General features: G+C 39.9%; 1 protein-coding gene across 4 annotated transcripts in view; it reads right to left on the bottom strand.

The window, feature by feature from the left end:
* Nucleotides 1-12,228: 12,228 nt before the first annotated feature.
* SNAP25 (synaptosome associated protein 25) overlaps nucleotides 12,229-16,371 on the bottom strand; it is a 76,211-nt gene continuing 72,068 nt past the window's right edge. For all 4 annotated transcript variants that reach the window (XM_020806845.3, XM_020806847.3, XM_020806846.3 and 1 more), the window contains exons 7-8: nucleotides 16,150-16,294; nucleotides 12,229-13,794 (exon numbers count right to left, since the gene is read on the bottom strand). In XM_020806845.3, coding sequence (XP_020662504.1) covers nucleotides 13,726-13,794; nucleotides 16,150-16,294 — 214 coding nt within the window. In that variant the 3' untranslated portion in view covers nucleotides 12,229-13,725. The remainder of the gene's footprint in view (nucleotides 13,795-16,149; nucleotides 16,295-16,371) is intronic.

Below are 16,371 nucleotides of genomic sequence, written 5' to 3'. Positions count from 1 at the left end.
AGAAAGATGCATGAACCGGAACTCAAGCCACTGTGATTTCCTGCCTCCACCACAGAACAGGGTCACATACTCTGTAGCTATTAGAGGTTAACTAAAGGTTATTGTTACACTGCAGAATAGATGTAATTATTCTCTGCTAAGTTACTTTTACAATATGCTGCAGTTACACCTTCACGATTAGGAGAAAGAATTACAAAAGGTGGGCTGCTCCAGGTTGTAAGGACCTCTCTATTCAAGGCAATTGTCTGGCTGCTGGAAACAGACCGTTTAATTGTGGAGTGTTATGTTTTGTAGCTATTATTATTTTAGTTGATCCGGTTTAAGAACAGTCTTTTTAAAAATCAGTTAGGTATTTTACTGTTACAGCATACTGTGTTTTCATATGCATCTGTTTTTCAATCACATTGATAGTTGCCATAGCAAAATTGTCTGGGGCAAAGAATAAAATTGTCCCCCTCCAGTCCCATTTTGAAAGATATTTAGGCTGTAAGACCGTACTGTTTCTCTGCAAGTATTCCCTACTGAATCCTTTTGAAGTCTGTTTTCTGGGGGGGAAAAGTCTATAGGAATGCACTGTTTGTGATGGTATTTAGACCAAATCAGTACTTATTTGCCATATTCAGTTGGCACCTTGTCTGAAACCCCTTCAGGATGCCATCCTCTGCAAACGTACTCAAGAATAAACCCATTCAAACTCAATACTTCTATTTCTGGGTAAGCACTCAGAAATAGTACATTTGCAGAGCAGGAAAGGGATAAAGTTTAGAAAACGAAGGAAGCCAAAGCAAAGCAAAACCAAACAAACAAAAACCCAACAACAACAACAACAACAACAACAATAACAACAACACAGAGAGAGAGAGAGAGAGAGAGTGAGAGACAGAGAGAGAGCGCGCAAAATGCCATCTTTCTCCAACTGATTAATAAGGCAGGCCTTCCTGTGAGCCTGTGTGTGGCAACCACCTAAGGCAGTTTGACACAGAGGTTGGCAAATTCTCCACTCTTCACACCACCCTTGCAGAGCCTTTGCTGTCACTCTTCAGAGCCTGAAATTTCCTGGATGCCCTTCAAACAAAAGATAAACGAATTTTATCTCACTACATATATTAATCAGCTCACTTGCACAGTTTGTCATACCACCCATTTGTTGCATGTTTCATGACATCTGTTGGGACAATGCAGTCTACCTAGGATGTTTGCTTTCCTGTTCCACCCCACCTTCACATAATTCAGTCCCATACTATCTGGGTTCATCTGTAGAGAAAGATTTAGATAAAGACTTTTCTCTGCCACACTCATGTTATCTATGCTTGGTTGTATTTGTCATCCATCTGTAATCTTTGAATGAGTGTTAATGACCACCATCAGGATCTGTATTTGTCACTTCCCAATGGCTGTTAAAATGTCCCATAAGTAACTGTGCGTGTTAACACCATCACATAATGCTGGTACCTTCTGTATTTCTATCACATTATGCTTCTTTCTCCATGTGTGCTCAAATTATTATCTTCTGAGGCAACACACTCCATCTATTTGAAGACGTGCGTGGCAGTCTGCAAACGCTGATGCCTGGAAAAATGTCTTACACTGTGAAGATGGCCACAGGACTCCTTGTAGTCTTCCAAAGGGAAGTACTCTTTCAAGCTGTGCTAGCATGTCAGGGCAAGCAATATGCCATGCCCTCCTGACACAGCTACAACAATTATCTTCTTGAGGATATGTCCTTTTCAACAGACCAGCCTTCTCCTTCCACCACTGTCAACTATAAGCCCCAACAGCCCAATCTGACATAATAGCCAAGTAACCTGCGACCCTACACCACCATGTCTGCATAAAAAGACATTTTTAATGGGGGCAAAATCATCCCTTCACAGAAAGTAGAGGCTTCTTTGCTCCCCAAAGGGCCTGTTTCGCATACATGCGCATACACTCTAACTTTAATATCTCGCTCTGAAAGGTCTAGGAAGAAATTATTTAATAAGGGCTACAATACATATAAGGTGACTCGTGACCCACTGAGTCATGACCCCCAAGCTGGGAAACACTGCAGTAGGTAGACCAGAAATAGTTGGAGGGCCTGGATCCAGGAAGACTGCAAGACATCTTTCCCCTGTCGAATCTTGCTTCTCAATTTTGTCATGTGTTCCACTCAGTTTCTAGAATAGAAGCTTCCATTTCATTCCCATCCATATTTAAATATAGTGCTCTTATTCAGGAGCTGTATTACAAAGAGAATCACATTACATAATTCCTGATATGTGTGGCTCAGATGACGTTGACAGCTAGCTAAGCCAGGCTAATCCTGCACTTTCTATGAAGAGCTGAATTAACCAACCCCAGTTGCGTATATTTTCGGCTCAGGCTTCAATGCCTAGGAGAGTCCGGCCTCCTCTCTGGCTCCCCAGAACACATTGGCATATGTCTAGAAGGCAGCAGACTCAAACAGTTAATAAAGAGGCCAACAATTTGGGTTGACAGGAATGCTGACGAGCTAAGGGGATATGCAATGTGTTTGTGAATGTCTTTCCTGCAGAGCTATGGCTAGGAAAACTGTGATGACAGACTGGAATGTTGGACATCAGCATTAGCCTGGATTTTCATTTCTTTTGAGCTGCAAATTCCAGCATTTTCCAGAATCCCCTCCCCCAAATCCTGGGAACTGTGGCCCAAAACCAGTACTGTACATTAAAGAAGAGTTTTTCTCACATCCATGTGCCTCTCCCTGGCCAAAATATTGACCTTTCAAGAAGGAAACCATTTCCAATAGTGCCTGTGAGTGGTACGAGTTCACAAGAATGGTCTCAAGGGGTCATGGGATGGGTAGTCTTGCTGGCTATTAGGGTCTAGAAGGGATGTCTCTCAAATAACTACTCACCCCATGGTCCCTTGAGACGCTCATGGATCCCTGCACTACTCCCAAGCACGTTTAATACAAACCTATATTCACTTTTGTTTTCTCTCTTTTTCTTTTTTATTTCTTTTAATCCAAAATTTCATATTATTCCTGTATGAGAGTGTGTGGGAGTGCAGCAGCAACAGATAATGTGCAACAGAGCTAATCAGCATTCCATAAGGCAACACAGAAAATGGGGGCATCCCAAAAAAATGCTGACTTTGAAACTGGACATTGGATCAGCACCAAATCAGGCACAAACGTAGAAGAAAGTCTACAGAGATATTGCACAGCAATATCAAGTCATTTCCTGGCTTTTTGAATGGTGGTTACAGAAGCACAATATCCCACATTCATATAAACAGGAGGTTATTTGAAGAATTGAATATGCATCTGAGTCTGCCTTCCGGTGCAAATAAATGTCAGTCTGGTTGATTAAGGGAAGGGAAACATTCTTTTCTCCCACTGGCACAAAATTTGGCAAATATATAGCAGACAATCTGGCCTTGCCCTGAGTCAGATTTGGGGGTGTTTGGGCAAAAGATTTTTGACTTAAGTTTTTTTAAAAAGTAAAACTGTTCCCCCCCCCGCCCACTGCTATGCAGACAGTGATAACCTTTTCTGTCTGCAGATTTAAAGCAGATCAAATACACTGAAAATGCCAATATTGCCCATCTTGAAAGAGAATAGTTAGTTCTAGTCCCTGTTTTTTCATTTGGAAGGAATCCAAGCTTGGGGAGGGGTTAAATTGAATCTGAAAAGTGATTTCAAAGGGGGAAAACTTTGACTTTCTGATGTTCTTATCAGCATGAATATGCTAATCATAAACATTGTTGCAAGGCTGAGAGCTGGGAAGAGAGAGCTGAGCTTTTGGCGCTGCCAGTCAGGACCGAAACTAAATGACTCTCAGGTGGAAAAAAATTTAACTCCTTCTTGGCCAAACAATAATTTAAAAACAGTTTCTATTTGTGATGTAAAAATATTTAAAAATAATTTATTATTTTTTAAAATGGAGACTAAATATTCAGAAGCTTCATATAAGATTTGAAATTACTGTGTGTGTGTGTGTGTGTGTGTGTGTGTGTGTGTGTGTGTGTGTGTTTGCTTTGTAGTTGGGGATGGTCTCACAGAGCTTTGATGCCTATTTCATCCATCTTATCACTACACCATTGTTCAATAATTAAGAAAAAAAACCTCCAGAGATGCTATGTGCCATCAAGTCACTTCTGTTGTGTGGTGACTATATGAGTTACTGACTTCCAAAATGTCCTATCATTAACAGCTTTGGTCAGATCCTGCAAAACAACAGCAGTAGGTTTGTCTCTCTTCCTATTGCCCACCTTCCTAGCAATATTGTCTTTTCCAATAATTTCTACTCAGATCTTGCAAACTAACTGCTGTGGCTTCTTCTATGGCACCAACCTATTTCATATTAAGTTTTCCTCTTTTCCTACTGCTCCACCCCACTTTATAGTCTATTCTGGTCACTTCTGTATTTCCATTATACATGCAGGGTAGAATAGGCTCAGAGTACTCATTTTTTCTCCAATGAGAATTAAGGCTTGACATGATTAAGCACCCACTTTTCTGTTCTTTTGGCTGACTTTCGTATCTATATGGGTCTCCTCCAACACCACATTTCAAATGAGTTGATTTTTGTCCCTGTCTTGCTTCACTGTCATTTTCTTCACATAGCATGAATAATTTGGCCTTAGTTTCCAGTGACACTGTTAACTCCAACCTCTCCTTTTTAAAACATTTCAAAAGGCAAAGGGACATCTTTTGGAAAACAGGCACACAACATGTCCATAGAGATTTTGGTCCAATGAAGCTTTTCTTCCTCAGCTTGCCTAACTCAAGGAGAGGGCTTGGAAACTGGAACTTATCTTTCTAGTCTACATTCTGTGAAGTGGAGATGGTGACATTATTTTACCGGATTGGTTAAAGGGTGTGTGTGTTTCTTCATTCTACGTGTTGTACCTACTCACAACTTTGCTTCACCATTTCATTGAGTCCAAAATAGCTCTTCAAAATATTTTGGCACATTCATGCCTAGATGAAAAAAGGTAGCCATCTGCTTTAATATGACCTTTCTTGATATTTAAGGCCTGCACTAGAGACCTGTCTCTGGATGGTTCCCACCTTCTGAGGGGAAAGGGATGATGGCCACAGGCAAAGGCTTCTCAGTGACAGCATCTTGTTCACGGAACTCTCTCCTCATACCCATATTCCTAGGAAGACAATAAGCAGTTTGTTGCCAGGTGTAAACCAGATTCTGTGCTTTTCACATAAATGAGTTAAAATCAATTTATATTCTGTAGTGTGGATCAGACTGGCATGTTTTTGTATTTGTTGTTTTGTTTAGGGACAAGAGGCAGTTTTGTGTCAGTTAGTTTTCTGTAAAAAATTTATGAAAATCACAAATATCTTCACAAACATTCACAAATGTTGTAAAATGGGAAGAACTTCAGTGTTTTTGCTCTTTAGATCTTTTTTTTTTTTTTTTAAACGAGTATGGGACAAACCAAACCTAACTGTGTATTCAACAGTATTTGTGACTTTTTCTTCTGAGGTTTCTCATCAAGAACAGATATATGGCAGACGGGTGCAACATAGACACATCCTTGCTCAGAATAGCAATAGGTAACTGATGCAAAGGGGGTAAGGGGAGTGGAGGATTATGTTTCAGTTAGATGAATTTACCAAAGTTGTAAAAGTTATCTAAGGGACACAGAGAATCTTAGGTTTAAAACATAAATGTGGAAGAAAGAAAACCTGTTTGACTTTCCCTTTCCTGCTAACAAGAAACTACAAGTGTGGTAGACAGAAAGTTTATTAATTTATTTGCTTGTTTGTTTAAACTTATGCTCCACCCATTTAACGGACAAGTCACTATGGGCGGTTTCCAAAAAAATAACAAGAATATACAAACAGGGGTTTAAAAATAAACATGTAAGAACAAACCCCCTCATATAACCTCCAGTCTGGAAGAATTCCAGACTCAGAATGGCGGACCAACGGCCATCATAAACTTAGTACAAAATAATTTTACAAAGAGGTGAGGAGTGTAAAGGCCTGTGTAAAAAGTCAGGTTTTAACTTGCTTTTGAAAGCTCAGAAGAGTGGGGGTCAATAGCACCTCCTCAGAAAGGGAGTTCCAAAGTGGGGTGACCACTACCAAGAAGGTCCAGTTTCTTGTTGATGACATATGGGCCTCTTTTGGAGTGGCCACCTGCAACATCAAAGTCTAGGAGATGCAGCCGTGACAAGAGGCTGACCTAAGAGAGACACGCTCTGACACTTTAAAGCAATGTACATCCTTTTCTGCTCCCCAGAAAAGAACTCCTTGGATTTTTATAGAGATTTCTGGTTAGTGACAATCATCTATTCCTTTGGCAGAGAGCATAGCATATTGGTAAAGCACATACTTACCTTATAAAAGGTACAAGGTCTCAATCTGTCATCTCCAGGTAGGCTGTGTAGGGCCCTAGAGAATTGCTGCTAACCCTTACGGAGAATAATGATTTAGATGTACCAGTGATCTGACTACACTATGTTGTTCTTTTTTTTTTTTAAGCTGCAATTTGATTTGCTGCAGTTTGATTTGATTTGCAGCCTGTATTATGGGGCTAATTGATTTAGAAGTTTAGTGTTCACATTTGATGTGATCCAATTCACATTTCAGTCCACAACCCACTTTAATTCCTTCCTTCCTCTGCTCCCTCCTCTGTGAATCCTTTTATGGTTCACTGTCAGGCTGCTTGGTTTTGAAAGGATTGTATGGTGTCCCAGAAAATGTTGCAGTGTTCCAAAATTCTTCTTAACATGTACAGAAATGCCACATACTGCAGGAACATATTTTATTTTGTCTGGGTGATTTCTAATTTGTTTGTTATCTTTTTAATTTATTTTTCTCATCTGGAGGTGATCTAGTGCTAATCTCACATATGTAAAAAAATAAAGAAGAATTTTGGAGAATACTTGGAGGGAAAGCACGCAGGGGCAAGTGTTGCCGTAGTCCTGGACACCATGTCTCCAACTGCCTGCATCATTGAGACAGCACCCATAGACACATATCACATCTTTGCAAGAACAAATCAACTGATCACATGGGGGAAAGCCTGCTCAAATAATTCTGGTTTGAAAAAAGTAGAAGCCCCAGTGGCAGAGGGAAAAAAATTGCATTGGAAGCAAAAACAGCTCGCCTGATTCAGATCAGCCTTTGCATTGTGCCATAAAAAATAATCTGAATGCATCCATTTAATGGAGGGGGGGAAACACAGAGAGATGGAGAAAGGCACTGGGGGGGATGTTCTGCCTCCCCAAAATAACTTGGTTCTCCTGAAGTGCTGTACACCATGATGTTGGGGAAGGGCTCTCTTTGTCGCTCAACCTCAGCAAGCAATATATTTTGGCTGCAGATGTGGTCATAAGGACACCAAGTCAATACAAATATCTCAGCCTATTTACATTTGAAACACTTGTGCTCATGTATACCTTGAATATTTTCCCCCCAAAATCATATGCAGGCCTTATGTATGCCAGATGGAAAGGCCTTATTTACATAGTGATTACCTTTGCGTAGAGTTGGAGAGCAGGGTCACACCTGCAGAAGCCCCACTTGTGATGCCATGTCCTTATCAGTCAATGTTGCCCATTAAAGTCTTGAGAAACTGTATATGTTGTGCAGTTCTAATACCCATTTTTCTGCAAAAAGCAACAAGCCTAGTGTTGGATGCACTCTGAGTGTTCAGATGGAAAATTCCTAAACCTTTGTTGGATTGCCAAGATCAATATGCTGCTTTATTACCAACATGCTCAAGACATTCCTATTTTTATCTTGTTCTCTTTCCTTGTTGTTGCATTGTTTAGCATATTATCGTTATTTTTTTAATGAGTCAGTTCTCCTAGATGACTAATCTCTTTTTCCTCCTAATGTTCCTGCATGGAACCCATTGGGGGGTCTGAGACTCTCACAACCACTTCTTGTTTCTTCCACAGCAAAGGGCTCCTCAGACATGTACTCTACTGCTGGTCATTATGTACTGTAATATGTACTTTGAGGCTACTTCACTAGTATAGCCATTTAAAATCTGTCTGCTAGAATCTTTTCAACTGGGAAGGGTTGCTCCTCCACCCCCCAGTTTTAAAATATTGTATATAATTTAGTTTTATCCTCTTCAGAGAAATGCCAGACAAGCTGTTCTCAATGTCTCTTTCTGTAAAAGAACAGAATGCCTGAGGAGGCAGTGATCAGATCCCACGCCTTCACATGAGTCGCAATTAATTTGCCTCATCATTAGCCAAACCTCTTACCACTGTCTTATAAAGAAATAAAATAAAATAAAATAGAGATTCACCTGTAAAGATTGTGAAGCAGAAGTGGGGAGAGGGAAGATCTTGTTCATTATGGGCTGCCATGCCTTTAAGTAAAAATGGCTGCCAGGATAGCATTTTATCTGGACAATCAACCCTTTTTACTTCAGCCACAGAAACAAACTTGTCAGCTACACCTTAACCCTGAAACTAATAGGGCTCACTGGGAGTGCTTTTGGAGAGCCCTGAAAGCAACTGAAAGCCTCCTATTCCATTTTCTAATAGTCCAAAGAGGCCTTTCTCCCCCACCCCCACCCCCAGTTTTGGGGGCCTCTAACACTGTTGGAGTCTTCCTATTTCCCAGAATCAAAACCCTAATGAGCAGAGGCCAAGTGAGTTCCACACTATCAGTATATCTAAGTGAAGGGATATCTCAGTCAAGTGGACCTCTCTCACACAAGCAGCCCCCAACACACTTAGGCTCTTTTGTGAACAACTGCATTCAGGGCACAAGACACTGGAAGACTGTCACACAATTTCTGGAGCAGGGCTAGAAGTAGTGTCTCATCCTTGTGTGAGAGGATGAGGAACTGAAACAAAGTAGTTTGTGTGGCTCTTGATGGAAGAAGAGAACAAGAATGATGGGTTGAGGGGCAAAATAGCCACAAAAAAAAATCTACCAGTAACGTTTCAATTGTAACCACTACAAATTGTCCAAACTGACAGTGGCTTTTAAGGACGGGGGCATTAGAGGGGATGTTTCCATCTTTCTAAACAATCAGCCAGCATTTTGTTCTGAATGTAAATGTGTATGTGTGATTCTTGAAGGAAAAGATTCGTCCTATACAGACAGTGTGTGAAGATAATGGAGATCTTGATGAGGGGGGAAAATAGGACTCCTCCTTGCCAGCTGCAGATGAAGAATTTTATGAAAGTTGCAAATTCTTTGTCAAGCCATCTTGTCAAGTTAAAAGATTCAGTATCATGAAAAAGGAAGACTTCAGCAGGTATTTGTGACATCATGGCAACAAAATACTGTACTTGGAAAACCCATCACCACGAATCCCAGCTACTGTCAGAACGACAGCAGAGTACTTGTCTGGACAGACCTTTTTGTTTCCCCCCTGCTTTGTTCCATTTGGTGTCACTTAGGCTGCAATGACACTGACAAGATGAATCAAAGTGATTGCAGCATGATTTTCAGCCTATCTTGCAGTTCAGTTTGATTTTAGTGATCACACAGTGGATGTTGATTGATTCGGAGCTGCATTTTAGCTCACAGATCCCCTTCCTTCCTTCCTTCCTTCCTTCCTTCCTTCCTTCCTTCCTTCCTTCCTTCCTTCCTTCCTTCCTTCCTCTGTCGATCCTTTCATGGTTTGTTGTTGAGCTGCTTGTTTTTAAAAGGTTGTTTAGTGTTAAGAGGAAAGACAGTAGCTTTCCAAAATTCTTCATAATATATACAGAAACACATATACCACAGAAACATATGCAGTCTTCTGTATTTTATAGGGTTTTTTCCTATTTCATTGCATTTTTTTTCCTCTGCAGAGGTAATCTAGCACTAAACTAGTGTATCAATGCAATGACTCCATAGCATACACATTATATATAAAATTATATATATAATTTGCAGACACTTGAGGGATAGATCATGCGACAGGTGTTCCCATAGTCTCTGAACATCATGCCACAGCTACCTATGTCAGTATAACAGCACCCCCACACATGGGTCCCCATCCTTTTACAGAAGGAAACAACTGATCATACAGGGAAAAGTTCGCCTGAATTTTTCTGGCTTGAAAAAAAAAATTAGAAGCCCCTGGTGGCAGAAAAAAGGCCAGAATGATGCAAATTGGACTTTGTGTCATGTGATCCATAAAAAAATCATCCATTTTATAACTGAAGCAAATCCCATGATCTTTGACCGTGTGGTCTTAGTACCTCCTAGGTACAGATCTTACTGGAATTTCTGTTCATACTACACTGCTTCTCTTTCCTCTTAAGTAATCATCATCTCTTTAATCTTCCAAAAAGCTTGAAAAAAATTCTTTCTAATCCTTCAAAAAATCTTTAAAACGAACTTGTCTGCTGGACGATTCACCTGCCCTTTGCTTTTAAAAATGAGCACTAAATGGAAAGCTTCTGATGTTAACAGACATCTGCTGCTAATCCACCTCAGAAATCAACTGTCTTCAAAACCACTATTTTAAACATTCAAAGAAAACCCTAGAAATGAGCTGTTTGACTTTTTGTGCTGTTTTTTAAAAGCTTGTTGTTGTTGTTGTTGTTGTTGTTGTTCATTTAATTGGAATAGTGATAAACTGATAGCTACTCTCACAGCAGACAGCTGTTGCTATTCCACTTTAGAAATCAGCTGCCTTCAAAAAACAATTTTCAAAATGAAGAGGAAATCCTAGAAATGACTTTTTGTTGGATTTTGATGCTGTTCCCCCCCACTTCTTTAAATGGGATAGCACTAAATTGAAAGCTTCCTAGTGGAAGTTCAGGCCACATGAAGCCTGCCAAAGGTAAAAAGTGAAGCAAATGATTTAGTGGATGAAATCCTGTTTAGTATAGTAAGTTGCACTTGAGTAGGCCCACTGAATCTTTGGAGATGGGAGTCTCCTCTTCCATACAGTGGACCCTTGACTTACAGACTTTTTGAGTTACAGACTTCTTTGGCTGCAAAATTTAGGTTTGACTTGCAGCCTGAGAATTGACTTACAGACCAGAAAAAGCCCAAAATGGAACAAAAACAGCCTGTTACGGGATTAATCGGTTTTCAATGCACTGTAGGTCAATGGAGACTTGACTTACAGACTTTTTGACTTGAGAACCGCCTTCCAATACGGATTAAGTTCTCAAGTCAAGACCCCACTGTATATTCTATTGTTTCAAGTGGGCCAACTCTAGTCGTGACATAATACTCTCAAGTACGTTGCAGGAAGACTAGGCCTATCTGAATGAAGCAAAACTACAGAGGAATTGATTCACAAAACCTCCACTGGTTCAATGGGCCTTTTTGTTGTTGTTGTTTAGTCATTAAGTCATGTCTGAGTCTTCATGACCCCATGGACCAGAGCATGCCAGGCCCTCCTGTCTTCCACTGTCTCCCAGATTTTGGTCAAGTTCATGTTGGTTGCTTCGAGACACTGTCCAGCCATCTCGTCCTCTGTTGTCCCCTTCTCCTCTTGCCTTCACACTTTCCCAACATCAGGGTCTTTTCCAGGGAGTCTTCTCTTCTCATTAGATGACCAAAGTATTGGAGCCTCAGCTTCAGGATCTGTCCTTCCAGTGAACAGTCAGGGTTGATTTCCTTCAAAATGGATAGGTTTGATCTCCTTGCAGTCCAGGGGACTCTCAAGAGTCTCCTCCAGCACCACAATTCAAAAGCATCAATGGGCCTAATCTAGTGCAATTTACTACACTAAGCAACAGGATTTCGGTCAATTAAACCCAATTCCCAGAGGTGGTGGTACAACCATGGAAGAACAGGTTTTGTTGTTGTTGTTGTTGCAGCAGCTGCAATTAGGTTTTGTTATAATTCGAAATGGCTTAAGCACTGTCTGGATGGTAGGAAAAATACCAGTATCATTAGTGCACAAATGCTGCATCTGGAGGAGCTCTGCGTTTGGAAGGAAGCTTGAGGGAGCCCATTTTCCCTGTTCTCCAAAAATTAATTCCGTTTTGACCAGTTTGCCCTCACTACCGCAACCCATTACACCCCACCCCGGTATGGGCTGTCATTCAGCAAACTACATCCACAAAGCACCATACTTTAAAAAAAAAGTCAGATTATACTATTGGGGATGGGGAAAATATTGAATTCTTACCATTCAGTTTATTTATACTTCTAATCCTGGACACCAGTCCTCCTTTGAATTTAAGGTTGTCGGGCTTTAGTAAGCAGCCGGCAGGCTACACTACGTGGAATCAGTTGCTTTCTTTTCAGTGAGGGGAAAAAATTATACTGTACGAGTAACAAACAGCCAACCAACGGATTACAAAAGCCTAAGGAAGTCTGAGGTCGATAATTTTTAATATTTTTAAACTAGCTACAAAATGTCAATCACGTCACAAACTGACAGGAGACAGAAGGAATTTCATATTACATGCGGCAACTATATTTAATCTCACAGTTTTATCTAGATTTCATTCATGTAGGTTATTTTTGTTTTGTTTTATTTTTTAAATTAATAACAGCTACTAAACATCGCAGTGATTTTGGTGTGCATAGCTCTAGGTAAGCAACAGAGAACTGTACCAATAACAAACCACATAGAGGGAAGGGGAGAGAGAGAGAGAGAGAAAGAGAGAGAGAGAAAGAGAGAGAGAGCAGCTAAAAAGAGAAAGAGAGCCTTATAAAAATTACATTTCTCTGCAACATTTCATAGTGTAGCCATTCCCTCCCCCCAAAAAAGACAGTCTTTGAAAGCAGCAGACAAACTCTGTATATTACACCTATTTCTTATTTGTTGATGCTTGCTTTTAAAAAAATCCTTGACTTAGTTTCAGCCAAACGTTAAATTTGCTGGCAATGATTAAATGGTGAGTGCCAAATCCATCTCTTTTTAATTTTTTTAAAAAATTTTCAACTCAGGGGGGAAAAAAGAGTAAAGAACAGAAATGAACATGGCTCGTAACTATATATATATAGTTACTATATAAAGAAATTAAAGTGGCACTACTGCAAACTTGCTGGTATAACATAGTCCTGACAGTGTCCCAATACCGAGCATGCGAATATTTTTGTTTTCTTTTTGCTGTCGCTGATGTTGCTACTGCCATGGAAAGGTCTCACTTAAGTTAAGGAGTCTAAAAGTCTATTTCTCATGCAATAAATGCATAAATCACATCACTGTTTTTTTTTGTTTTAGTGCAATGCTTGTTATAAGTTATATAATTCCACATTGTCTAATCATGAACTCATAACAACGGATGACAGCAATGGAGGAACCAAGAGAACACCAAATTCTTAAGTGCTTAAACAACATGACGCCCGAAGAAAAGACTTCTTAGGAGTAGCTCTGTGGAATGTTAACAGTTTTACAAGAACAATACTGTATAGTTAAAAGTTTAACAGCACAGTTGAGCATTCCTACATTTTTTGTCATTCAGCAAAAAACATCATAAAGTTAAAAAAAAATTCACTGACCAAAAACAGACAGAAAGAAAGAGAAGGTGGAGGAAAGGAGGGAGGGAAGAAAACGGAGGAAAAAAATAATTCAACCCAACAAATGGAGTGAACATTGTCATGAGCTATAGCCATCCATTCAATACTATATACAACCTTTGGAAACAAAGAGATCTGGAAAATAAAAATAAATTTACAAGTATCATTTTTGGAAAGCTGACAACTTACACAGGACAACATTTACAACAGGGGTTGGGGTCAGGGGCTGAACAGGGTTTGATATGTGCATGTGTGCAAACCTAGTTGGTAAATACCATGAGAAAAGCATGAAAGTGCTGCCCGCGGGGACAGTGTTAAGAAGAATCTGCCTGCACTTGCTGTCTTTAACCGCTGCCCAGCATCTTTGTTGCACGTTGATTGGCTTCATCAATCCTGGTTTTGTTGGAAACAGCCTGGATGGCAGAAAAAGGAAGAGAAAGATAGAAGGTGAAAAAGAAACAATGACAAATGGAATAATGGAAGATGCAAAGCTTGGGAAATCACTTTTAAAAAGTACAGTGGTGCCTCGCAAGACAAGCTTAATTCGTTCTGCGGTTAATGTTGTCTTGCGAAAAAATTGTCTTGCGAAACAGGTTTTCCCATAGGAATACATTGAAATCTAATTAATGCATTCCTATGGGAAAAAAGTCAGAACAAAGTCAAATTTGGTTTACAAAAGGTTTATTAAGAGCTCTTTAAAGCCATACACATTGTGCAGATGATTTAAAAAAATTTAATAAAAAAACTTTAACGTTTTAAACATCATAGAAAAACATTTAAAAATCAGCAAACATGAGGCAGGAACAAAAAACAAAAAACATTCATCTTGCGAAGCACAGCCATAGGAACATTTGTCTTGCGAGTCATCAACCCCATTGCCAAAACCGTCTTGCAAATTTTTTGTCCTGTGAGGCATTTGTCTTACGAGGCACCACTGTAATTAGCCACAGATACGTGCTTGCTAAATCCCCTTTTAATCAGAAGTAGGTTCATTGAATCAGTGAGATGTATGTTATTTTATTTATTTATTTATTTATTTATTTATTTATTTATTTATTTATTTCATTTCATTTCATTTCATTTCATTTCATTTCATTTATACCCCGCCTATCTAGTCAGTTGTGACCACTCTAGGTGGCTTACAACACACACTTAAAAAAAATTAAACATATAACAGTCTTGAGTAATAAGTTCCATTCATTTCGATGGGTCTCCTCTAGCTGAGACATACGCCAAAGTTGGAAGCCTCTGCCCTCCAGGTAGTCATTTATCATTATTGTGATATTATTACTCAAAGATAAATGAAGCAAACTCATTCCAAAACATGAACAACAACAAAAGAGAGAGGATATTTTCAGAAACCTAGGACTAATCTGAGGCAACTAGAAGGCAAACTTAGGTACACTATTCATGACTGAAATGAATCCCTACTGAAATTGATGCTTCTGGTAGAAAAGAGCAGGGAGCAGCTCATGAACCTAGCAAGAGGGGACTCACACCCAAACTCGGATGATGCCCACTACTACAGACATTAGCAATCCATGGAACAGATTTAAGGTGAATTACAGAAGAGTTTCTTCTTTCCATCAGTGGGCAGTAATGTTTTTGTGAGGTTGGAAGAGCTACTCTAGAAAAATCCCAAGCCTGTTCAATTTTGGAGAAAAGGAGATGTAGACAGGGCAGCCAGTTAAAACCAATATATACCACTGTAGGGAATAGGACTAGATAGGTCTTGATCTTATCCATCCTGTCTCTTCTTGTTACATTCTTCTTATAGGTGAGCCTGCCACTGCCAGAACAGCCAGTGATAAATATAGAAATTCTATTGGAGGGTGATGATGCTAAACCAATGCTTTTTTAAAAACACACACACACCACAATAATTTTATTTAATATCTGTAACTATCAAAATGCATTATAGACAATCCAGACTAGAGGCAACACAGTTTTGCCTGTCGTTGTTATTTCTCAAGATATGCATCCTTCAAGCAAGCTGTTTTGTATTTTGAAATATATTCAAGGTGGCAACTCAGGTTATCTCCCTTTAAGGCACAAAATTCCTTTTTCACTTTAGAAGTCACTCAAATCTACTCACCTCTTTTAACCTTATTCACCTGAAGACACCAACATTATTCACCCTGTGCTTCCTTGTGACAAATGGGTGACAAATGTCCTTAAATCCATAACTTGTTCTCTTGTTTGGTCTTCAAATGAGCAGAAACTTCAATACTTTGCATAGCTTTGTCTCTCCTATAGCTTGGAAAAGTTACTTTTTGGGGCAACATCTCTCAGAATTCCCACCTGGCATAATTCATTGGAAGGTGTTGCTTCACCTACCCATCCGTTCAAAATTTTATTTCCCAAGCTCTGATCTCCTTGCTGTTTTGCGGTGATATACATGGGAGTGTCTGTCATCCAATGTTGACATCCTCAGATATCCAAAATTGTCCTGCTCTCTATAATCATTCTTCTCCCCCTCTTATCCTATGCCTTATGCCTAGAACTGCCTCTGAGAATCTCTTTGGGATCCACGGTCCTTATTTTCTTAAAATCCATCATGAAAACTCATGTTCTCTGTAAAGTCTTTGGAACAGCCCCTAGCCCCCTATTCCACAGCAATGACACCTCTTTACATTCAACCAAAAATCATCCCAGTGGAATTAATCCTGCACTGGCGCTAAACAACTTCATGGGTGGTGTGGGTTCAAGACACAGCTTCTTGGGCCCAGCACAAGAAACGTAGCCAGCAAATGGCAGTCAGCCCATACCTTCTCCATGATCCTGTCAATCTGGCGGTTCTGTGTGTCAATCTCATTGCCCATGTCCAGGGCCATATGACGGAGATTTCCAATGATGCCACTGACTTGCTCAAGGTTTTCATCCATCTCACCTTCTCGGGCATCATTTGTTACCCTGTTGAAGAATGAGGGATAAAGGTAGAACAAACCATACCATAACATCCCACAGTCATTCAGGCCTGCTCGTCTTTC

Source organism: Pogona vitticeps, chromosome 1, assembly GCF_051106095.1.
Source record: "Pogona vitticeps strain Pit_001003342236 chromosome 1, PviZW2.1, whole genome shotgun sequence".
In the NCBI taxonomy this organism is placed as follows: Eukaryota; Metazoa; Chordata; class Lepidosauria; order Squamata; family Agamidae; genus Pogona; species Pogona vitticeps.
This window is presented reverse-complemented; position numbering and strand designations above follow the sequence as displayed.